This window comes from Malaya genurostris, chromosome 3, assembly GCF_030247185.1.
Source record: "Malaya genurostris strain Urasoe2022 chromosome 3, Malgen_1.1, whole genome shotgun sequence".
Lineage (NCBI taxonomy): Eukaryota > Metazoa > Arthropoda > Insecta > Diptera > Culicidae > Malaya > Malaya genurostris.
In genome coordinates, this window is record NC_080572.1 from 142,632,462 (window position 1) to 142,658,836 (window position 26,375).

Below are 26,375 nucleotides of genomic sequence, written 5' to 3' on the forward strand. Positions count from 1 at the left end.
GAGATTCTAAATGACAACATTCTTGTACCGTAGGTTTGATCCGAAATTTCTTCCAGAGGTCCATGCCGCATATTCATTTTAAGGCCAGTTCTGGAACTATTAACGTTGAAACTAATTTAGTTTGGCCGTTGAAGACGAACGGCAGATAAACTTGTCCTAGAATTTCGAGTTGCTCTCCGCTCGCAGTGCGCAACACAATAGGGTTTTGGAGAGAAGTTAGCTTTGGTGTCTTCAGACTTGAATAAATAAATTTATTAATGAGAGTAATGTTACTACCACTGTCTAATAATGCTTGTATTTTATTTCCGCATACACTCACTGAAATGGTCTATTGTCATTACGGAATGGGTAAATGATAGAGAAAAGAAATGGGTCATTTGAATAAATGTTTTCGGTGGCTTGTTCGAAATAAGACGGGAGATAAGATTTACCACGCTCTTTTACTGGTTCAGCGGACGGCGGTTTTCGCTCGCTGTTCCGTAGTTTTTTGTGCAGTATGGACAATTATTAGAGGGGTAACCTCGAAAGCCACAATTGTCGCAAAATACTCCCTTCGGTACTCTTCAGTTTAAAATACGATGCCCGAATTTTTCACAATTAAAACAGATGTTCGAAGGCAGAGGACGATATGAATCAATTAAACTCTCCAATGTCTGTTGATGATTATTCTGATTATTGTAAGAGGTTGATGCTGCTTGAGATTGAGTTTGAGATGTTCAATTTTTGGGAGTATTTGAAACAGGTTTTTGTGTTACGTGCATTCAGATTTTGCTGTGCTGGTAGAGTTTGTGTGTCTTTTTGGTCACTTTGGAAATTTTTATTTGATCTATTTTTAGAAACATTGTCTACAACTGCTAGGGATTTGTCGGTTCCGAAGACTTTATAGTAAGCTGAGAAATTCAGAGCGTCAACTTTTTGGCCCGCAGCGACCAAAGTAGCTAAATCAGATATTGGTAAGAAATTTAATAGCTTTTTATAATCAATTCTCATATTTTGAGATATGATTTGAACTTTTTCATATTCAGGTAGTTGCATGCTCATGGAACGAAACGAACGTTCCATTTCATGATAATATTCTAGAAATGTTTCATTTCTTTGTTGTCTGCGTTGATAAACTTTCATTTTTATTAACGCATCTAAATCTGGGTGCATAAATGCTCTACGAAGTTCCAATACTAAATGTTGCCAATTAATCAATCGACCAGTAGTACGCAAGGTCATATACCATTGAAGCGCTGGCCCCCAGAAAAGGTGCACGACGGACTCAAACAGTTCAATTTCGGACACATGTTCGGCCATCGACAACGCTTGTACAATTTCTAAAAAATCATTTAGTTTTAACCCTTGATCTTCCCCATCGTACTTGTTAATGGTCCATTTGGACACTGGTAAACTATGTCAAGAATGGGAACTGATCTGATGAAATGATGGTTTGTTCGGGTTAAACACGTGTTGATTGTTATAATTAGGACACGTAGTGCAACTATTTTGTTTGTTAAGTATGGTACCAGTCGTGTTATTATATTTTTGCTGTGTTTCAAAAGTTGAGGAAAGATTTGAATAAGTTTGTGTTGCAGTATGATGTTGATTATTTCGACTGTGTAACTTAAGCTCAAGTTCTGCTATGCGATCTTGTAAAGAATGTATCCAGGTTTTTATTTGTGGATCGATGTCTATTAAACTATCTTGATTTTTCTCCGGATTTTCATCAAACAAGTTTTGTAGATCTTGGTTGTCTACCGATTCTTGGTCTTGTTCCTCACCCTCCTCCGTACTAAAGAACTCTTGCTTAATTTTATTTATTATTTCACGCAGTATCTTTTTTAAATTTTCCTGCTCGTCAAGTGTGTGACAAGTATGAAGTAATAGCTGATATACTTTGTGAGCATAGTGTATCAGTCTGGTCTTACATTTGCTCATCACAACTACAAATTTCTTGAAATTTTTGTTTACACGCTTCAATTTCCTCACGCACATTCACTGAAATTTGAGCGTCTATTAATTTATCGTCTTCTTTTTCAAGCTTCAAATGCTCACGTAAACTTCTTCTCCTGCGCGAGAAACTTGGATCGTTACGAATAACAATAGAACTCATTGAAAGTTCAAACAAAAGCTCATCATTTGTAAGATGGTGAATTTTTATATCATGGTACCATCTTCGCACCAAGTTTGCAACGTGTATATAACTCACATACGAATCAGCCATTTTGACAATTATATAAGAAACAAGGGTTGATTAAAAAAATATGAATGTGTGTCGTGTAAAATGTAATGTGTTATGGAGTGTAATTTGTATTGAAATTAATTTCATTAATTGCAATTTCTCCCGGAATAACGGTAAAAGTGTTCTAATTTGATGAAAATTAGAAAACTTTTTCCTTTCATTTAACGTTGGGCGCCATTTTGTAACTTAGCTCTGAAGACGCCGATCAAATTTCGGTGTCCTTCTGAAGTCACTGAAGTTTCACTTCCTTACCTTTTTTTATCTACTCGGCTCGGGTCGAATTACCCAGGAGAATTGCGAACTCACTTCCCTATCGTTTTTAGAATTAACCAAAGATAGTGAAAGGGATAAAAACTTTCGAGATGTATGGAATATTCATATAACATGCACAATAAGAACGGTAGATTTATTGGAACTTTTCAGGTTATAAATGTAATTTTAATGAATATAGGATACGAATAAAGTAGCGTACGCTTACGGTTTTTCTGGCGTCGTTGTCGATCTCGAAATCCTAACGTAGCGTCGGTCTCGAAATCCAATGGTCGTGTCTCGACGATCGATTCCACTTCGAACAGGTAAATTTAAATCACTTCAACGACTGGAACAATGGTAACATCTACCGGTCTCGGCCACACACACCTAAGAGATCACTAGGTGGCTTCTGTTCACAGTTAACTGGTCACTATTCACCTGCGGTGGATATCGCGGGACCTTCCTTGGTGTTGGTTCCGCCCGGTTTATCACTCACGATGGCTACCACACTATGATCGATACTATAGTCACTGTAATAAGCGGTATTAAGGTATCACACTTTATATTGCTAGACTTTTGTTACCAGAAAAGTGAACGAACCATCATTCGCTGGTGATTATATACTCGGCGCCGTCCTGACAGAAAAGTCGGAAAGGCTGGGTGACATCTCATTGTCGGTTGGTAGCGGATAATGCCCGTAGGTAGGAAAATTATAGTATCAGGGGGTATGGGAGGATTTTATAGAAAATTCAAATTTAAACTTTTGACGAATTTAATAGGGGACTATTTCAATTGGAAGTGATTTAAATCGTTGTAATTATTTTGTATTTAAATATTAAGGGAGTATCTGATACCATTTCAGGATTGGAACTTGAAGTTTGGACTTAATTTACAACGTATTTAAGAAGAATGATTAAAAATGGGGTTATGAATAAAATAGTAATAATAATGATGATAAAGATACTAATAATAATGGTGATGATAATAATGATAATAATTTTAAAGATATATTTTTGTTTAATTCACGGACTGCAGAAGGTATTATTTACAAAGTATTATTTTTATTAAATACTAGCTGACCCGTCGAACTTCGTCTCGCCTGAAATTATGTTTTTGAATTTATCTTTTCGAACAGCAGAACTGTCAAACGTTATTATTTTACTGATTACTTGGCCTACAATAAACGAATTACGACAAATTCACATTTAACATATTAACCTCGGCCCAAAGGTCATCAAAAATTATTGTGAACATGTTAAAAGCTTTTGTCACGCAAAAATGGAACAAATGCACCGATTTACATCGCATCCTTTGAGTCAGTGCATTGAACAGAGATGGTAGATCTCTCTCAAACTAATGGTTTCGACATGAAGCGTGGAGCAGAACTGATCAGGATGAATACATTAAATTAATTCTGCAAGTTTTGAAAAGCTGCCTTCGCGACTTGTTTGTCATTGCAAATTAAGGCTTAATTGTAGGCTAAAGACGTTTCAAAATTTAATAGTAAATTCTTGGGATTATCGAAAGGGATGAAATTGTTTGGAGTGATTTTCCACCAACTGCTTCACCGCTAGTCTGGTGATATTACTTAGTCGTGTTTGATGAATGTTCGTAGTATGACAATTACAGGATTAATTTTCAATTAACAATTCACCGATAAAATCAAACATTCTTCTGTCCATTCTTGTGTCCATTAACTTTTACATGAACACTGAATTCGTTTAATTATTGTATCAATAGTTGTCTCATTAGTCGAGTCACCATATCATTTTGCTTAGTATTCGATCTACAACAAACGAATGGTTGAGCTCGGTCCTGTGGAATAATATCAGAAAAAATATGCAATTTTTCTGTTCTAGCGGAGTGAACATGAGGAGGGATTATATATTATTATTATATATATATATATATATATATATATATATATATATATATATATATATATATATATATATATATATATATATATATATATATATATATATATATATATATATATAAACTAGGAGGTTACAATTTTCCGAATTTGAAAGTTTTGTCAATGGGCATTCAACCTTCCTTTTCAGGTTGAATTCTTCTCGTTCTTTTGGCAAAACGGGCAGCAATGCATCAGAACTTCGGCGAAGCCACAAACTCTACAGAACTTTTTTTTGTTTTCGGGTCATTCTACATAATGGTGCCCAATTTTCTTGCATTTATAGCAAGCACCGTTTGGTGGCCGTTGATAGTTGTGAACCAGGGCTTGCAACGTGCCTTTCGCGGAACCTTCCGTTGGATCTAGTGACTCTTCATTTTTCCCCTTCCTCCCTTCCTTTGATTCTTTAGATTGATTTGGCTCATTTTTTTCATTTTTAAATTTGTTCTTCAGATTGTTATTATCTTGGTTTGGTTTCAATGTGCTACCCGGCGAAATCTCGCAGACTTGATTTGTTCTCGAACGGATTGGAGTACTACTAGCCACACTCGATTGTGGTCTCAAATGGTTACTTAGGATGAGTTTTACTCGCTTCTAACGACATTACTCCCACATGCAGTTTTCCTTTCAAAACATTCAATGTGAGATATCCTTTTCGTGAGGAATGGCTGTCTGGTTATTTGGAAAGACAACTTGATGAACACTGGTGTCTGCTGTCGCCATAAGCCTAGAGCAGTCTCATTCACTTGATGGATACTGTACTGTGTTCCAAGCAGAAATCAACGCGATTCTATTACAATCACAATCGGCACTTTAGCAAAAAATCTGGTAATTTATTTTTGTTCCACAGTCAGGCAGCTTTAAAAGCGCTCAGCTCGAATGATTCAGGGTCAAATGTAGCGATCACATGGCGAACTCAAATTGAAGATCTCAGCATTTCAAATGCTGTTTACTTCTTATGGGTACCTGTACATTCTGGTATTACTGGAATTTAATGGGCTGATGAGTTGGCTAGAGCTGGTGCAACGAATGATTTCGTTGGTTCTGAACCAGCTTTATCACTTTCAACTAGTTGGATAAAGCTCAAGATTCGTTCGTGGGCTTCATTCAAACATGCCAACTACTGGCGCAACTTGCAAACTTGCCCTCATACAAAAGCATTTTTACCAGATTTGAATCTAAAATGTCAAAATGTCTATTGCCTTTTTCCAAGCATAATTGCAGTATTCTGGTCAGAGCTCTGACTGGACATTGCAAACTCAATTATCACATGGCTACTATTCAGCGTGCTGAGTATTATTCGTGTGATTTGTGTGAACGCGATTACGGTACCTCATATCATCCGATATGTAACTGTAAATTAAAGAATATTCTATCGTTTCTCACCCAATGTGGTAAGGAGTCAGAGGGGTTCATCGCTCTTCCTGGAGTGCATGAATCCTTTCTGTATTGACCTAAATTGGTTTTAACAGATTGTTTGGCATCCCTTCCCACGATTTGTTTCTTTATGTTTTGTACCGTTTCCCCACGTTGAGACCGATTTCGTTTTGAAAATTATCCGAATAAAAAATGTTTTGATGAGACTGCGTGAATGACAAGAGAAAGGTATTATCACACCACTATGTGGATTAAAAAAAGATTGTTCATTAGCGTTTGAGGATTAGTAAGAGCGGTGCATTCAAATATTTTGAGTACTCGTAGCAATTATCATACTGTCATTTGTACATCATCGCTAGTAAATATATTTGAAAATAGTATGAAAACTCCCATATTAATTGTTTTTTTTTTTTTAGGTGTCGAGCTCCAATAGCGTCCTTAGATTGTATGGAGGAATTTAGTGGTACGACAGCTCAGCTTGATTTCGGTATAATACTCATTGCTAATATAACTTGAATCATATCGTCATAAAACAAAAGAAGTTTTTAAATGATGGAGTAAATCGGTTGTTCTACTGTAGCAGCGAAGTTAATCACCTTCACAGCTTTAATATAATAATAATAATAAAAATCTGTATTTGGGTAAAATTCCCATTCGATTCAATGAAAATGTTACGTCTAGTGGCCAGCGTTGTTTGAAATCGTGTTCGAAGGTTTGAAATCCGGAAGACATTTCTACAGACCCATCAAACACCACCCTTAACTTTGTTGTTGAACTGGATGTCTTAAGTATAGGGTGGAGGGGTAGTTAAAAACCACCTTCATGTTCTACTTCTTGAGGAATAAGTTTCATATGATTCAACTGAATGTATGTTCCTCAGTATGAAATTAATACAATTCATGCGTTGCTATGTGAGTCTATCAGAACTACTTGAACTTTTTTTTAATTCAATAATGTAATATAATTTTAGGCCCACTGCTTAAGCTCTAAGATACCAAGGGTATTTTATAATCTTAATTAACGACTAACTTAAAACTTGAATAGTATCATTACACTATGTCATCTCGGGTTCTCGAAAATCCAGCTTTTAGCTGGTGATCGGCAGTGGTCGATGAATTGAATATTGCATGAATCTTCCAGATGGCGTTGGTAAATATCTATGCTGGTCGCATCCTTCGGTCCGTGTGGTTCCACGGGAAACACCCCCAGGCTACGAAAGCCCGGTGGGTGGACGGCATGTTGGTTTTCGACTGGAGCGGTCTTCCGTGGGCGATGAAGGTGATGTTACGGAGAAGAATTAAAAAAGTAAATATTGTGGAAACGGGGTAAAAAAGGGATGTGGGAACAAAATGTCTGAAAACGACAGAGATTTAATTAGTTGCCATCGTGATGGTGAAAAGACAGGGAAGAAAGAACGAAAAAGTTAGTGACAAAAAAAGATCTTGTTAGTTCCAATGAAGATGGTGGACAGGGACGGGGATCGAGAGAATCGGGCGGATGTTAATGTCGAACCTGTAGATGGATATTATACTTTCTGAGCGAGGAATAACACATTACAATTGTATATCAATGTGTTTGAGGTACTGGTATATTTATTTATTTATTTATTTATTTATATATTTTTAATCAACAGGCAAACTAAAGTCCTAATGATTATTTCCAAGAATATTCAAAAAATTCGCTTTTATTCTGCAACGAGGAAAATGGAAATCGAATCCCATCGATACGCCATTGAAGATTCGCTGCAATCCAATAACGGCACCGTTGATTCCGTAGTTAGTACGACGTAGAGGCATTCTGAGGAGGTTGTTGTTGCGAAGAGCTCTAGAACGAACGTTGATGTTGATTTCACTAAGTAGTGCAGGGCAATCAATATTGTTCGTCAAAATATCGGCAATCAGCATTGCACGGAACAGATCTCGGCGTACTTGTAGAGTATCGAGTCCGATGAGCATCGCACGGCTTTCATAACTAGGCAGCTGGTGAGGGTTATTCCAGGGCAAACGACGAAGAGCGAAACGAACGAATCTGCGCTGTATTGATTCAAGTCTTAAAGCTCCATTATGAAAGTGAGGGTTCCATACTGACGAACAATATTCGAGTGTTGACCGTACAAGCGAGCAGTAGAGAGATTTCAAACAATATATATCTGTGAATTGCTTGGCGGTTCTCATGACAAATCCTAGACAACGAGGAGCTTTTGCCACGATGTACGAAATATGCTGCTTGTAATTCAATTGTTCGTCGAGAAGAACGCCAAGATCTTTGACACAATTGACTCTATCAATCACTGATCCTCGAAGACAATAATTGAAACGAATTGGTGTTTTTTTTCGTGTGAAGGTGATAATCGAGCATTTGCTGATATTTAGCGTCATTTTATTAATTTCACACCACTCGGAGAAAATTTCAAGCTCACTTTGAAGGAGACAGGCATCTTCAAGAGTCTTGATAATTTGGAATAACTTTAGGTCGTCCGCGAAAGATAATCGTGAACCTTTCAATGAAAAGTTCACGTTGTTGAAATACAGTAGAAATATCTGTGGTCCGAGATGACTGCCTTGTGGAATACCAGAAAAAGCAAAAAACTCCTTGGAAACATTTTCATTGATCTGAACCGCCAGCCGTCGATTGCAAAGATACGATTGAATCCACCGAAGAATGTTGGAACCGAAGCCCAGTCTGTCCAATTTGGCAATTGTGATAGCGTGATTAATTTTATCAAAAGCAACAGAGAGATCCGTGTAGACAACGTCCGTATGATGACCTTTAGACATAGCATCCGTTATAAACGTCGTGAAAGTTAGTAAGTTAGTGGCCGTTGAGCGTTTCGGCATGAACCGTGTTGAGTTTCAACGATGTACTGCTTGCAGTGATTAAAAATAGCTTCCAAAACGATAAGCTCAAACAATTTAGGAATGGCGCTAAGAGCGGTGATACCACGGTAATTGTCGACGTTCTTCTTGTCTCCTTTTTTGTGCACAGGAAACATATAAGCAGATTTCCAGATATCAGGAAATACTCCAGTCATGAGTGACAGTCGGAACAGAAGACATAGAGGTACTATAATACCACTAGAGCATCGCTTCAAAATAACTGCCGGGATATCGTCGGGTCCAGCAGAGTATGAAGACTTCATTTTTGCGATTGCTGTTTTTACGGAACTTGCGCTTATGTTCATTGAATTCATTGACTGTCCCAAAACGGGAATGTTAAGTGCCGCCTGGGTGATTTGGGAAGGTGCTAAGATTTCTCTAGAAAATATCTCAGAGAATTTTTTCATGAATATTTCGCAAATTTCCTGCATGCTAGAACTTGTCTGTTCATTGTAAAACATAGATGAAGGAAGATCTGACTCCTTCTTTTGCTCGTTAACGTGCTTCCAGAATAAATAGTTGGCATAGCAACAAACCTCCGTTCTTAGAATATTTCTTTAGTGCTGTCCTTTTTAAACTTTTCAGTCGTCGTAGTTCTACGGTTTTCCACGGTACTTGTTCGGGTGGCTTACTAATTTGTTTAGGGACATATTGGTCAATAGCATACATCAGAACGTTGGAAAATGTTTGAGCTGCAAGATTAACATCGCCATTGTCAAGAATTTCACTCCAGTCAATGCTTGTAAGAAATGCAATAATACTATTGTGGTCAGCTCTTTTAAAATTATATCTGACGATGTGAGATATCTTGCAATTGTTCAACGATCGATTCCATTCAAGCTCAATGTGCAGAGGAGGATGATGCCTAACGGACTTCACCAGAGGAACCACTGGTATATGAGTAGCACATATAAACTAGCCCGACTCGCCAACACATCTAGATTCCGAACCGGAACCTCAGGCGGTCTACCTCGGGCTCTAAGGGATATCAGTAGCTTCGACCTGGCACCACGATACTCTACGCACGACCACACGACATGCTCGATGTCATAATAACCGTCGCCACGTCGAGCCCAACACGCCGGAGATGTGCGTTTAAAGTGTAGTGATTTGATATGAGCCGCGACATAACACGAATGAAATCGCGACTCACATTCATCCCCCTGAACCAAGGTTTCGTCGATACCCTAGGGATAATGGAATGTAGCCATCATCCTAGTTCGCCATTGCTCCATGAAGTTTGCAAACTTTCGAGAGTTTTCTGACGAGAGATACTGAAAAATTCATTGAGGCAGATTGGTCTTTCATAAATCATCTTCTAATGCACCCACCTTAGTCAATGAGTCTGCCTTTTTATTGGCCGGAATGGAACAATGCGAAGGGACCCAGACAAACGATATTGAGTAAGATTGATCAGATAAAGTTCGCAAGTATTCCCGTATTTTTCCTAGGAAACATGGAGGATACTTTTCTGGCTTCATTGCCCAGAGAGCTTCTATTGAACTTAGACTGTCCGTGACAATGAAGTAATGATCTTTGGGCAAGGTTTCAATGATCTCGAGGGTGTACTGAATAGCAGCTAATTCTGCGACGTAAACTGAAGCCGGATCACTGAGTTTGTACGATGCGGTGATGTTCTGATTAAAGATGGCGAAGCCTGTGGACCTGTCGATGTTTGATCCGTCAGTGTAAAACACCTTAGACTATTCTAAATTTCTTATAAAATTTATTAGGGAAAACTCGAGGGCGTACGTGATCCGGAATTCCACGAATCTCTTCTCTCATGGATGTGTCGAAAAACACAGTAGAATCAGAAGTATCCAAAAAATGAACACGGTTTTAAACAAATGAAGAAGGATTAATATCATGTACACAATACTAGGAAGCAGAAGCACCCATATTCCATTACGGACAATATTGTTGTTTGGTACAGCCTGATCAGGTCTCCTGGGTGGGCACCCCACCAAGTTTCGGTTATTGTACGAAGAACATTGATTCTCTGCTGGCATTTTTGTTTCAGATTCCTAATGTAGCATCCCCAGGTGCATTTGGAGTCGTACCAGACCCCGAGATATTTAAATGTGAAGACCTGAGCTATAGTTTCACCCCTTAGTTGAAGCTGTAATTGTGCTGGTTCTTGCTTCCTCGAAAATACAACCAGCTCAGTTTTCTTCGTAGGGAACTCGATACCCATTTGAATAGCCCATGTCGACAAGTTGTCGAGATTATCTTGCAATGGTCCACGCAACGCTGTCGTTAGCAAGTTGTCTTAGCGTGCAAGATGTGTTGATACATTCATCAATGTTGTTTACGTAAAAATTGTATAAAAGGGGCTTAAGCATGAGCCCTGAGGAAGACCCATGTAGCTGAATCGTATTGTCGACAAATCACCATGCGCGAAATACATGTATTTCTCGGACAAGAGATTATACAAAAAGTTATTCAGAATGGGTGAAAGACCATGCTGATGCAACTTCTCAGATAGAATGTTTATGAAAACTGAGTCAAAAGCCCCCTTGATGTCTAAGAAAACTGATGCCATTTGTTCTTTTCGAGCAAATGCCATTTGAATTTCTGTTGAGAGCTACGCAAGACAATCGTTCGTTCCTTTGCCCTGCGGAATACAAATTGTGTATCTGAAAGTAAGCCATTAGTCTTGACCTAATTGTCTAGGCGAAACGGACTCATTTTTTCGAACAATTTCCGGATACAGGAAACAATAGAAATCGGTCGATACGAATTGTGGTCGGAGGTTGGTTTCCCAGGTTTTTGAATGGCGATAACTCTTACTTGTCTCCAGTCATGTGGGACAATACTATCCTCAAGAAGCCTATTGAATAAAATCAATAAGCGCCTTTCGGCAGAGTCAGTAAAGCATAGCAATCGGCCGATACAAATTGTGATCGGAGGCTGATTTCCCAGGTTTTTGAATGGCGATAACTCTTACTTGTCTCCAGCCATGTGGGACAATATTATCCTCATGAAGCCTATTGAATATATTCAATAGGCGCCTTTTGGCAGCCTTTTGTTAAACGATAAAAGCGCAAGTGAGAACTTGACCATCGAAAAAGGTGTTTCGTTTCTGTTAGATGAGATGACGAGCATGATCGAATGTTCCGGAACAGAGTCAGGACATACTTTTTTTTTAGCAAAATCGAATATCCAGCGGTTAGAATATTCCTCGCTTTCGTTCGTGGTGTTTTTGTTGCGCATTCGTCGGGCTGTGTTCCAAAGAGTGCTCATTGATGTTTCTCCCGATAATCCGTCTAGGAATCGACGCCAATAACCGCTTTTCTTCACTTTAATCAAGCTTTTCATTTTAGCGTCTAGTGACGCGTAATTTCTAAAATTATCAGGTATTCCGTTTTTCATAAACTCGATAAATGATGAGCTCTTTCCGCGTTTAATTCTGAGCACTCTTTGTCCCACCACGGGTTGGGAGGACGGATGTTAATTTTCACGCCGGCTACACGTTTCGTCTGAGCTTGAGTCGCGGTGTCGAGAATCAAGCCAGCCAAAAACGTGTACTCTTCCTCCGGAGGAAGTTCTTGTATTGTTTATAGTTTCTCAGATATCGAATTTGCGTAGCATTTCCAATGATTGAAATCCCGATAGGTAGATGATCGCTACCGTGGGGATCAGGGATCACCTGCCACGTGCAGTCCAACCGTTGCGATGTAGAGGAAAGGGTCCAGCGCACTTGGTCTTGCTGGTGGTGCAGGAATTCGTGTAATTTCTTCCGTATTCAAGATTGTCATATTGAAGTAGTCGCAAATATCATGGATCATAGCTGATCTGTTATCGTCGTGAAGACAACCCCATCCCGTACCGTGAGAGTTAGTCTCCTAAAACCAACGTCGGTGAGGAAAGGAGATCAATGATATCACTGAGCCGCTGATGCTCAACCGAGACTCTTGGGGGCTTGGGGGAATGTATATGGAAGCAATACAAAGGTATCTTTGATTGTAACATGACATGCGACAACTTCAACACCTGGTATCGATGGGAGGTTAATGCGATAGAAAGAATAGCACTTTTTGATCCCCAAAAATACTCCTCCATAGATAATCTATATACAGCCGAATAATGTTAAAATCGTGGAAGTTTATGGATATTTCAGAAGTTAGCCAAGTTTTGTACAATGCAAATGCGTCACATTTCAGATTATTTACTAGAAATTTGAAATTATCTATTTTTGGGATGATACTTTTACGATTCCACTGTATAACAGTAATTGTATCCGTGACCTCTATGGGTGACTTAGCCATCGAAGGATACGATCGCTGAAAGAAGGGGCCATTTTGCAGTCAACTGCTTCAAGAATGTTTTAACTGTAGGAATAAAAGCCATTAATAGACTTTTAAGAGGTTCTGAAATATTGAAGGCAGTCATGATCCAGTCCACGATATCAGAGAATTTAACAAACCCAGTATCTGGTAAATTTTCTGACAGATCATTAGGGACTTTCGGGGGTTTTAAAGTCCCAGGAAGTGAGGGAAATTCTTGCTCGGAATTTAACTTTCCAAGGCCTGGACCTATTTTCTCCGGTTTTTTGCCCTCACTTCCAGTTGTTTTAATTTTTTAGACCCACCAGAAGATACCTTCGAACCCTTACTAGGGAGCTTACTAGAAGATTTGTTTCTTCTCTTTCTGAAGCTATGAGGTACCGCCGAAGATGTACCTTCACGAGGATCATCAGCATCGCTCTCGTCAGCTGACAAACAAGCAAAAACATTCACTGGAGGCGTAGCACTCTTCAACATTTCAGCTAAAGAATGCTTGGAATGTTGCTTGAGTGAACGCCTCATTTTGTCTTTGCGCAGTTGGTACGCGGGGCATTCCAAGAGGTCATGCGGTCCCTCCTTACAGTAGAGACATTTTTCAATGTCAATGACTTCGTAGGCTGGGATTTATACGCGATACTCCCGCGTGAAGAACTCACATTGAACGATCTCGTTAGCCTATTTTGCACTGGCTAACAAGATCCTAAGCTTGTCTGGGCCTACTTTTTCAATCTTTGGTATTGTAGAATATCGCGAGGTCAGGTTTTTAGATAATCTAAGGATGTTCAATTTTTTTCCGTTTGCTTTGGTCCAGATGTAAACCGCGTACGGACCGGCCTGAAGTGCAAGCCCATCGGGATAATTTTTGATATGAAAATTATAGCTATCAGATGACTTCATTCCGTCATCTGGAGGGAAGTCAGGTAATTTTGAGCCTGTTGTCATGGCACGGAAAAGTGTCCGTGCGGGTAAAGATTAAGGTCAAAAGTAGTGGTAGTGAACAACAGGGAAAAAGTAAAAAAAATTAGCTTTAGTTCTCAAACGGCAAACGGCCGTCATGGCCCGGTCCTAGTAAATCCGTGAATATTCCTGTTCAATAAAGTGCAAAAAAAACATCGCATGGACAGCTAAAATCTGACGTCTACGATGGGCTTGGCATGTCATAAGGATGTCGGACGACAGCCTAGTGAAAATGGTTCTTACTATCTGAAAGAAGTTTCGAAGTCTTTGTTGACAATTTATCATCAGATAAATTTCATGTTCCTGCTGGTGTTCCTCAAGGTAGTATCCTTGGCCTAATATTATTCAATATTTTCACGTCAGATATTCCGGCACTTCCGGGTGATGGCGTACTCTCACTGTTTGCCGATGACACCTCCGTCACACACAATAAGTTCAAAACTAAATGTTCAACTCCTGAACATACCATTATTAGAGCGCTTTACAGTTCGAGTTAGGTTAGGGTAGTTTAGGTTAAGTAGATAAAAATACACAATTTCAAAGATATAAATCCAAACATGAAATAAAAGTCGCTAACAATGTAGGACTCAAACAATAAGAAATAAAATTAAACATAGACTAAGGTTACGAACTGTATCACTGCGTTATTGTAGCCACTGTGTATATAAATGTTGACAAAAAATGGATAATAAATAAAATATAGCAGAAAATTGAAAACACACACAATAAGTTCAAAACAAAATGTTCAACTCCTGAACATACCATTATTAGAGCGCTTTACAGTTCGAGTTAGGTTAGGGTAGTTTAGGTTAAGTAGATAAAAATACACAATTTCAAGGATATAAAACCAAACATGAAATAAAAGTCGCTAACAATGTAGGACTGAAATAATCAGAAATAAAATTAAGCATAGACTAAGCAGATAATACCATAGATGTAAGGTTACGAACTGTATCACTAAATTATTTTAGCCACTGTATATAAATGTTGACAAAAAATGGATAATAAATAAAATTGACTGTTGAACTGTTCAGAATGTGGGTAAAACTGTAGTCAACCTTGGACACCTACGTTTGTGCCAGAAAAGTATCATTGAATTGTATTTTTCAATAAATTCTTTTTTCATAAATACGTTTATTTCTTAAGGCAATTTACATAAGTTTTTCTTCGTCGTAGCATCACTTTTACATAGAATTCTTATCCCAATATAATACTAATATAGTAACAACGATTTTAGTTTAATAAAACATATTCGTTTTATTTTTTAAATATCATATTATTTTAACCAAACGTTTACCTGCTTAAAATTATAAAATAAGATGAAATTTTTATACATTTTGTTGTTGAATTCGTAACCTATTTTGAGTTTGTTTTTATCAGCACATTTTTATTAAAATTTTGCCATTGGATGAACTAATGGACGCAGTAAGAGTCAGAACTAACCCTCAAAAGGGTCAATTATTAAATTGAAACTTCAATAGTCTTTATGAAATGATAGAGAAGTTTCATGTAAGAAAGGTCACGACAAGTAAGAATGTCTCGAACTAGGACATTGGATAGTCTACCTTGGGTACGCAAGGAATTTTTTAGTTGAGATCTGACATCACGATACTCCATGCATGTCCAAACCTTCACCTTTAATAGCATCACGTTTGGCTAAACTATCGGCTCTTCCATTGCCTGGAATGGAGCAATGAGCCGGGAACCAAACTATTCTGATTTGATGATTATTATTCAATATGTCGTTCAGAGACTGTTTTATTTTGCCCAAGAAAACCGGTTCATTTTTGCCAGCAGCGTTTGAGCGAATGGCTTCAATTGCACTTAGACTATCTGTGAAGAGAAAATATTGGTTTGAAGTTTGGGACATACAGCATCCCATTGTTGCAATAAATCCCGGTGTATAAAGTGTGGAGGGAGTCATGCGGATAACTCCTGCAGTGGAGACATTGAAAAATGTCTCTACTGTAAGGAGGGACCGCATGACCTCTCGGAATACCTCGCGTACCAACTGCGCAAAGACAAGATGAGGCGTTCACTCAAGCAACATTCCAAGCATTCTTTAGCTGAAATGTTGAAGAGTGCTACGCCTCCAGTGAATGTTTTCGCTTGTTTGTCAGCTGACGAGAGCGATGCTGATGATCCCCGCGAAGGTACATCTTCGGCGGTCCCTCATAGCTTCAGAAAGAGAAGAAACAAATCTTCTAGTAAGCTCCCTAGTAAGGGTTCGAAGGTATCATCTGGTGGGTCTAAAAAAATTAAAACAACTGGAAGTGATGGCAAAAACTGGAGAAAAAGACGGGTGGGTAATGTTACAGACATAACTGGATGTCGTGAATACGAAAACAACTGACATGTTCCTAAACACTTCCGAATATCAATTAGTTGATCAATTGTGTGAATTGTGCAAGCATTCCCCTTTTTCACATTTTTCGCAAAAACAAATCTCGATTACTGTGAATTTCACACTTCTACTCGATTACTGTGAATTTCACACAGCGAAAAGTGCACAAATCTAATCAAACAGTTCTAGATTTGCACTAAACTGAGATTTTTTACCTTCGATTTGCAAAGAAGAAATCCTATTAGTTCATTAGAAAACTTTTAGATCCATTAGAACGGTTGATTTTGTGTGATACTCTCCACCGTTGTCCTCTTTTCGTTTTTTTTTTCACCAATGCAAACAACTGGCAGCTGTGACGTAATCGCTCTTGTCGGAAGCGAAACTAGCTTTGCAAACGACATACAATAGATCTGCCCGCAGTGACGATAGAATCCAAACTGATCCAATTTTTGTTAAGAGGTTTCTTTTACATGATTTCGTTTGTAGCTTTTTCACTAATGGGCGGTCCTAACGGCTATAAAAATAGCCGCATACAGAATTTTAATGTCGATTGTTTTGTTTTGGATTTGCATATGATTGAAAGAAACTAGCAGGATGCTGTACGGGATTCATTCTTACCTTTCAGAGTGACCAAATTGTGGAACTACGATATTAAGCACTGTACGGAACATTTTTCTCGAACGATTTGTTGTACAGCAGCAGATATTTTGTTTTCTTCCTCAGAACGCGTTCTGATTGCCTGGTGTTGACATGGCTTAAATGAGACAGGTTTTTCAATAGTGTACTATTGAAATACTTCAATGCTGTTGTTATACACGTTTAAGTTGAAAAATTTCGATTCTATTGGTAGTTAGATTATATAAATCCTTCCACAGATCACTGAGCTATAAGCTTTCAAAATACGAGAAAGGCAAACGCGCCTTATGAATTATCCTCTTTGATACTCGTTTATACCAAACATTTCAGAAAAGTTTAATTTTGAATAATTTGAGATTATGTTACACAACTGAATATTTTATCATAAAATTGTGATCATATTTCCGATGGCATGTAGCGTAGCAAACATTATGTTGATTCGTTAGATACAACAAGAGATATTCACGATCAAAAACTTATCACTCTCTCAAAGGAGTAAATTTTGAAAAGGCGTCCCATAGTGTTGTAAGTCGTATTCACGACAAAATGCTCCAGGCCTTGGAAAATTAAATTCTGAGCAAGAATTTCCCTCACTTCCTAGGACTTTAAAACCCCCGAAAGTCCATAAAGATCAGCAAGAAAATTTGCCAGATACTGGGTTTGTTAAATTCTCTGATATCGTGGACTGGATCATGACTGCCTTCAATATTTCAGAACCTCTTAAAAGTCTATTAATGGCTTTCATTCCTACAGCTAAAACATTTTTGAAGCAGTTGACTGCAATACGGCCCCTTCTTTCAGCGATCGTATCCTTCGATGGCTAAGTCACCCACCGAGGTCACGGATACAATTACTGTTATACAGTGGAATCGTAGATGTATCATCCCAAAAATAGATTCTTTCTAATTTCTAGTAAATAATCTGAAATGTGATGCGTTTGCATTGTGCGAAACTTGGCTAACTCCTGAAATACCCTTAAACTTCCACGATTTTAACATTATTCGTCTGAATTGAGATGATCCCTATGGAGGAGTACTTTTGGGGATCAGAAGTGCTATTCTTTCTATCGCATTAACTTCCCCTCGATACCAGATATTGAAGTTGTCGCATGTCAAGTTACAATCAAAGGCAAGGACGTTTGCATTGCTTCCATCTACATTCCCCCAAGAGCCTCGGTTGGGCATCAGCGGCTAAGTGATATCATTGACCTCCTTTTCGCACCGACGTTGGTTTTAGGAGACTTTAACTCTCACGGTACGGGATGGGGTTGTCTACACGATGATAACAGATCAGCTATGATTAATGAAATCTGCGACAACTTCAATATGACAATCTTGAATACGGGAGAAATTACACGAATTCCTGCACCACCAACAAGACCAAGTGCGCTGGACTTATCATTTTGCTCGACATCGCAACGGTTGGACTGCACGTGGAAGGTGATCCCTGATCCCCACGGTAGCGATCATCTACCTATCTTGATTTTAATCGCCTACGGATTAAGACCATCGGAGATGTTTTGTATGACCTCACACGAAATATGGATTGGAAATGCTATGCAAATTCGATATCGGAGAAACTAGAAATAACACAAGAACTTCCTCCGGAGGAAGAGTACACATTTTTGGCTGGCTTGACACCGCGACTCAAGCTCAGACGATACACAATTTGGTTTGCGCAGGGGCAAAGGAACGAACGATTGTCTTGCGTAGCTCTCAACAGAAATTCAAATGGCATTTGCTCGGAGAGAACAAATGGCATCAGTTTTCTTAGACATCAAGGGAGCTTTTGACTCAGTTTCCATAAACATTCTATCTGAGAAGTTGCATCAGCATGGTCTTTCACCCATTCTGAATAACTTTTTGTATAATCCCTTGTCCGAGAAATACATGTATTTCGCGCATGGTGACTTGTCGACAATACGATTCAGCTACATGGGTCTTCCTCAGGGCTCATGCTGAAGCTCCCTTTTATACAATTTTTACGTAAACAACATTGATGAATGTATCAACACATCTTGCACGCTAAGACAACTTGCCGACGACAGCATTGTGTCTGTCGATTCTGGGATCTCTCATATCGATTGCTTATCCGATGAGATAACTTGAATCCGATGGCAATTGGAAACTTAGAAAGGCTTGTCGAGCTTAATTCTCAAACCCGTTTTATGTCCTTATATTTTGATTACGTGGCTCGGAATACGTAAATGCTCATAAATTCCTTCAAAAGTTTGTCTCGATGGTGTTGAATCCAGGTCATCCTTGGAGTCATGTGATCTGTTTGCAAAGTTCTTTGCTTCGGTGTTTGCAGAAAAAACAGCCTCCGGTATCGACGCGGAGACCGCCGCGGTGGATGTTCCTGAGAATTTAGTGCACATTGACACATTTTGGGTTACTCCCGATATGATTGTTGCCTCAGCGAAGAAGTTGAAACGATCGTTCTCTGCCGGACCAGATGGCATACCTGCAGCGGTGTACAGTCATTGCGCTTCTGCTTTAGCCGATCCTTTGTGCACTATATTTAACAAATCATTTGAGCAAGGTATTTTTCCGATGACTTGGAAGCAGTCTTTCATGTTTCCTGTATACAAGAGCGGTGATCGTACAAATGTTAGAAATTATCGAGGCATAACCAATTTATCAGCTGCATCTAAACTGTTCGAAATAATTGTGAGCACTGAGGTACTTTTTCGTACTAAAAATTACATCTCTACTGATCAGCATGGATTTATGCCAGGTCGTTCAATCAGCACGAATCTCTTAGATTTCACTTCCAGTTGTTTTTCGAGTTTGGAGAATAAAGTACAAATTGATGCAGTATACACTGATCTGAAAGCAGCTTTCGACCGAATTGACCACCGAATACTCTTGTGCAAGATGTTGCGGCTGGGCGCCACACAAAAGTTTACTGACTGGCTACGCTCTTACTTATGTGGTAGAGTCCTGCGAATTAAGCTCGGCTCTTGTGTATCATCTTCGTTCTCAAATTTATCAGGAGTTCCTCAAGGCAGCAATATGGGTCCACTTTTGTTTTTGCTGTTCTTCAACGATGCTGTTTCGGTGCTCGGAGTTGGCTGCAGATTAGTATATGCCGATGATTTGAAAATATATCTTGAAGTTCGCTCTATTGACGACTGCATCCGGCTTCAAAAACTTCTAGATACATTTGTCGCCTGGTGTCGTAGAAACTGGTTGATTGTCAGTATATCAAAATGCCAGGTCATAACGTTTCATCGAATACTGAACCCAATTCGATTCGACTATGCAATCGATGGACAAACGCTCCAGAGAGTTGACCATGTTAATGACCTTGGTGTTTTGTTAGATGCCAAACTTACCTTCAATCTGCATCGTTTATCTGTAATTTCAAAAGCGACCAGGCAACTAGGTTTTATTGCAAACATCGGGCGGGACTTCAAAGATCCGTATTGTTTGAAGGCGTTATATTGCTCTTTGGTTCGTCCAATACTGGAAAATGCTAGCGTAATTTGGAGTCCTTATCAACTTACATGGAACTTACGGATTGAGCGCGTTCAGAAACGATTTGTTCGTCTTGCTCTAAGAAACCTTCCCTGGCAGAACCCGCTTGATCTTCCATCATACCACGATCGCTGTCGACTGATCGGACTCGACTCATTGGAACGACGCAGGAAAATTCAGCAAACTACTTTCGTGGCAAAACTGATCAACGGGGACATCGAAGATTTTGTCTCAACTCGATTTTCGTGCTTCACAACGATCACTGCGCTCTTCCAGTTTATTTCAGCCGAGATTTCATCGAACGACGTTCGGGTATTACGAACCGATAACATCATGCTTGAGGACATTTGGCACCATTGAACACCTTTTTGAATTTGATGAACCATCACACAAATTCGTGCAGAAAGTACAGCGATCTACAATTTTATGACTTGACTAAACCAATTCATTAAGACCATTTTATTGTCAGATGAATAAATTTAATAATAATAATAATAATAATAATAATAATAATAATAATAATATTAATCCTTCTTCGTTTGTTTCCAACTGTGCTCATTTCTTGGATACTTCTGATTCTACTGTGTTTTTCGACACATCCATGAGAGAAGAGATTCGTGGAATTCCGGATCACGTACGCCCTCGAGTGGACCATTACTTCATTGTTACGGACAGTCTTAGTTCAATAGAAGCCCTCTGGGCAATGAAGCCAGGAAAGTATCCTCCATATTTCTCGGGGAAAATACGGGAACACTTGCTTACTTTATCTGAACGGTCTTATTCAATATCCTTAGTATGGGTCCGGGCAATGAAAAATCAGACTCATTGGCTAAGGTGACATTTATGAAAGACCCATCTGCATTAGAAGGTGACATTTATGAAAGACCCATCTGCTTCCATGAATTTTTCAGTATCTCTCGTCAGAAAACTTTCGAAAGTTGCAAACTTTATGGAGCAATGGCGAACTGAGACGATGGCTACATTCCATTATCCCTAGGGTATCGACGAAACCTTGGTTCAGGGGGATAAACGTGAGTCGCGATTTCATTCGTGTTATGTCGCGGCTCATGTCAAATCACTACACTTTCAACGCACATCTCTGGCGTGTTGAGCTCGCGGAGAGCGATATCTACCCCTGTGGCGACGGTTATCAGGAAATCAAGCATGTCGTGTGGTCGTGCGTAGAGTATCGCGACGCCAGGTCGAAGCTACTGGAATCCCTTAGGGCCCGAGGTAGATCGCCTGAGGTTCCGGTTCGGAATCTAGATGTGTTGGTGAGTCAGGATAGTTTATATATGCTTCTCATATACCAGTACCTTAAACACATTGATATACAAGTGTAATCTGTTATAACTCGCTCAGAAAGTATAATCTCCACCTACAGGTTCGACACTAACATCCGCCCGATTCTTTCGATCCCCGTCCCTGTTCACCATCTTCATTGGAACTTACAAGATCTTTTTTTTTTGTCATTAACTTTTTCGATCCCCCTTCCCCCGTCTCTTCACCATCTCGATGGCAACTAATTAGATCCCTATCGTTTTTAGACATTTTGTTCCCAAACCCCCTTTTTACATCGTTTTTCTCCAAATTTACTTCTCCTTCATTCTCTTCCGTAACATGACCAGCATTCCATCGATGACCAGCATGCGGGTCACCCGCCGAGCATTTGTAGCCTGGGGGTGTTTCCCGCTGACCCACACGGACCATCTGGAGGACTCATGCACTATTCAATTCATCCACCACTGCTGATCGCCAGCTGAAAGCTGGATTTTCGAGAACCCGAGATGACATAGTCTAATGATACTATTCTAGTGTTAAGTTAGTTGATTCAACTAAAGGGTGAAACCATAGCTCAGGTCTTCACATTTAAATATCTCGGGGTCTGGTTCGACTCCAAAGGCACCTGGGGATGTCACATTAGGTATCTGAAACAAAAATGCCAGCAGAGAATCAATGTTCTTCGCGCAATAATCAGAACTTGGTGGGGTGCCCACCCAGGAGATCTGATCAGGCTGTTCCAAACAACGATATTGTCCGTAATGGAATACGGATGCTTCTGCTACCGATCCGCCGCGAACACCCATTGCAATGAATAGTAAAGAATCCAGTATCGTTGTTTGCGTATTGCCTTAGGTTGCATACAGTCGACTCATACGATGAGTCTCAAAGTGCTCCCGGGCGTCTTACCATTGAAAAATCGATTCTGGGATCTCTCATATCGACTGCTTATCCAATGAGATAACTTGAATCCGATGGTAATTGGAAACTTGGAAAGGCTTGTCGAGCTTAATTCTCAAACCCGTTTTATGTCCTTATATTTTGATTACGTGGCTCGGAATATTAATCCTTCTTCGTTTGTTTCCAACTGTGCTCATTTCTTGGATACTTCTGATTCTACTGTGTTTTTCGACACATCCATGAGAGAAGAGATTCGTGGAATTCCGGATCACGTACGCCCTCGAGTGGACCATTACTTCATTGTTACGGACAGTTTTAGTTCAATAGAAGCCCTCCGGGCAATGAAGCCAGGAAAGTATCCTCCATATTTCCTGGGGAAAATACGGGAACACTTGCTTACTTTATCTGAACGGTCTTATTCAATATCCTTAGTATGCGTCCGGGCAATGAAAAATCAGACTCATTGGCTAAGGTGACATTTATGAAAGACCCATCTGCATTAGACATTTATGAAAGACCCATCTGCTTCCATGAATTTTTCAGTATCTCTCGTCAGAAAACTTTCGAAAGTTGCAAACTTTATGGAACAATGGCGAACTGAGACGATGGCTACATTCCATTATCCCTAGGCTTTCGACGAAACCTTGGTTCAGGGGGATAAACGTGAGTCGCGATTTCATTCGTGTTATGTCGCGGCTCATGTCAAATCACTACACTTTCAACGCACATCTCTGGCGTGTTGAGCTCGCGGAGAGCGATATCTACCCCTGTGGCGACGGTTATCAGGAAATCAAGCATGTCGTGTGGTCGTGCGTAGAGTATCGCGACGCCAGGTCGAAGCTACTGGAATCCCTTAGGGCCCGAGGTAGATCGCCTGAGGTTCCGGTTCGGAATCTAGATGTGTTGGCGAGTCAGGATAGTTTATATATGCTTCTCATATACCAGTACCTTAAACACATTGATATACAAGTGTAATCTGTTATAACTCGCTCAGAAAGTATAATCTCCACCTACAGGTTCGACACTAACATCCGCCCGATTCTTTCGATCCCCGTCCCTGTTCACCATCTTCATTGGAACTAAAAGATCTTTTTTTTTGTCATTAACTTTTTCGATCCCCCTTCCCCCGTCCCTTCACCATCTCGATGGCAACTAATTAGATCCCTATCGTTTTTAGACATTTTGTTCCCAAACCCCCTTTTACATCGTTTTTCTCCAAATTTACTTCTCCTTCATTCTCTTCCGTAACATGACCAGCATTCCATCGATGACCAGCATGCGGGTCACCCGCCGAGCATTTGTAGCCTGGGGGTGTTTCCCGTGGACCCACACGGACCATCTAGAAGACTCATGCACTATTCAATTCATCCACCACTGCTGATCGCCAGCTGAAAGCTGGATTTTCGAGAACCCGAGATGACATAGTCTAATGATACTATTCTAGTATATATATATATATATATATATATATATATATATATATATATATATATATATATATATATATATATATATATATATATATATATATATATATATATATATATATATATATATATATATATATATACAGGGTGATTTTTAAGAGCTTGAGAACTTTTTTAAACAATAAAACGCATAAAATTTGCAAAATCTCATCGGTTCTTTATTTTAAACGTTAGATTGGTACATGACATTTACTTTTTGAAGATAATTTCATTTAAATGTTGACCGCGGCTGCGTCTTAGGTGGTCCATTCGGAAAGTCCGCTTTTTTATCGACAAATTTTGTTCAGCGATGAGGCTCATTTCTGGTTGAATGGCTACGTAAATAAGCAAAATTGCCGCATTTGGAGTGAAAAGCAACCAGAAGCCGTTCAAGAACTGCCCATGCATCCCGAAAAATGCACTGTTTTGTGTGGTTTGTACGCTGGTGGAACCATTGGACCGTATTTTTTCAAAGATGCTGTTGGACGCAACGTTACAGTGAATGGCGATCGCTATCGTTCGATGCTAACAAACTTTTTGTTGCCAAAAATGGAAGAACTGAACTTGGTTGACATGTGGTTTCAACAAGATGGCGCTACATGCCACACAGCTCGCGATTCTATGGCCATTTTGAGGGAAAACTTCGGAGAACAATTCATCTCAAGAAATGGACCGGTAAGTTGGCCACCAAGATCATGCGATTTGACGCCTTTAGACTATTTTTTGTGGGGCTACGTCAAGTCTAAAGTCTACAGAAATAAGCCAGTAACTATTCCAGCTTTGGAAGACAACATTTCCGAAGAAATTCGGGCTATTCCGGCCGAAATGCTCGAAAAAGTTGCCCAAAATTGGACTTTCCGAATGGACCACCTAAGACGCAGCCGCGGTCAACATTTAAATGAAATTATCTTCAAAAAGTAAATGTCATGTACCAATCTAACGTTTAAAATAAAGAACCGATGAGATTTTGCAAATTTTATGCGTTTTATTGTTTAAAAAAGTTCTCAAGCTCTTAAAAAATCACCCTTTATATATATATATATATATATATATATATATATATATATATATATATATATATATATATATATATATATATATATATATTTATATTTCATTTACGATCAATAGTTTTAATTTTGACGTGACTTTAACACTAATAACATGTGCATACAACCAGCAGAGTGACAATTTAGGGTCCGCCATCTAACTTTTTTTGAACTAGCTTTCATTTCGACATTGGTAACCTTAATGTCATCTCTGATTTGACAGAAACTTGGTTTTAGCCTTCCGCTGAACGAAAATGGTTGTGTATACGCTTAAGGAACGCGAGAAAATAGTGCAGGGCGAGCGCTACCGCGCCATGATTAGCGATTGGTTCTTCCCGTTACTTGAAGAAAAAGGCTTGGACACCATTTGGTTCCAACAAGACGGCGCTCCGTGCCACATAGCCAACGCTACGATTGATATTCTGCGCACAGTCTTTGAAGATCTAATTATCAGTCGAAATTCGGATGTCGTTTGTTCGCCTCGGAGCTGTGATTTGACGCCGTTAGACTATTATATTTGGGGGGGTTTCAAAGATAAGTGTTATGTGGACAAGCCAGAGACAATTCAAGCCTTGAAGGGTAACATTCGTGCAGCCATAGCTGAAATAAAGCTGCATACAATCGACAGTGTACTAAAAAACTGGACCGACCGTATGGCGTACTGCAAGGTCAGCCGAGGTAGCCATTTGAATGAAATTATATTCCACAATTTACCAGAAGGATTGTACTTTAATATGAAAAAATAAATTTTGAAATCAGATGAACCGAAACCGGATTAAAATAAAAAAAAATAATAAATATATAACAATAATAATAATTATAATAATAATTATAATAATAATTATTATTATACTGATAATAATAATAATAATAATAATAATAATAATAATAATAATAAAACAACAGAAGTTTCGGTATCGGTGCAGAGAAGATTGCTTGTAAATCACAATATTCTACGACTCTATGTTTTGTCAGAAGGAGCAAGTGCAAAGAGCAAACGCGTTATTCAAATACCACACAGTACCTGAGTTTATTTTGGGTTCAATCTGCCGCTGCTTCGGGCAGCTGGCTGTGAATAATGAGTGATACGAGAATGCCGTCCACCAGATCCTATCGGTGGCCAAACAGCCGGGAAGGACAAAAGGAATAAGCGTACCTTGCCTCTGTATCGCGATAGAGACAACCGATACGGAAATGTTGAATACCTTCAAGGCAAAAACGGAATACCTCTGCCAAAAAGACCCTTCGTGATTGCAAAATCTGTAGAGTTAACTGCTGATGGTGCCATATCTGGAGCCATTTCTGAGTCTCGTGGTACGAAATATACTCTTGA

General features: G+C 39.2%; 1 protein-coding gene across 15 annotated transcripts in view; it reads left to right on the forward strand.

The window, feature by feature from the left end:
* The window catches only part of LOC131437703 (voltage-gated potassium channel subunit beta-2), a 565,459-nt gene that overhangs the window by 131,618 nt on the left and 407,466 nt on the right, over window positions 1-26,375 (forward strand). For 12 of the 15 annotated variants that reach the window (XR_009230813.1, XM_058607211.1, XM_058607208.1 and 9 more), the window contains one exon: window positions 6,185-6,255. Coding sequence is in view for 14 of the 15 variants with exons in the window: in XM_058607211.1 (XP_058463194.1) it covers window positions 6,185-6,255 (71 nt within the window). In the remaining variant the exon portion in view is untranslated. The remainder of the gene's footprint in view (window positions 1-6,184; window positions 6,256-26,375) is intronic. The other 3 variants (XM_058607209.1, XM_058607217.1, XM_058607219.1) reach the window with 1 other exon arrangement.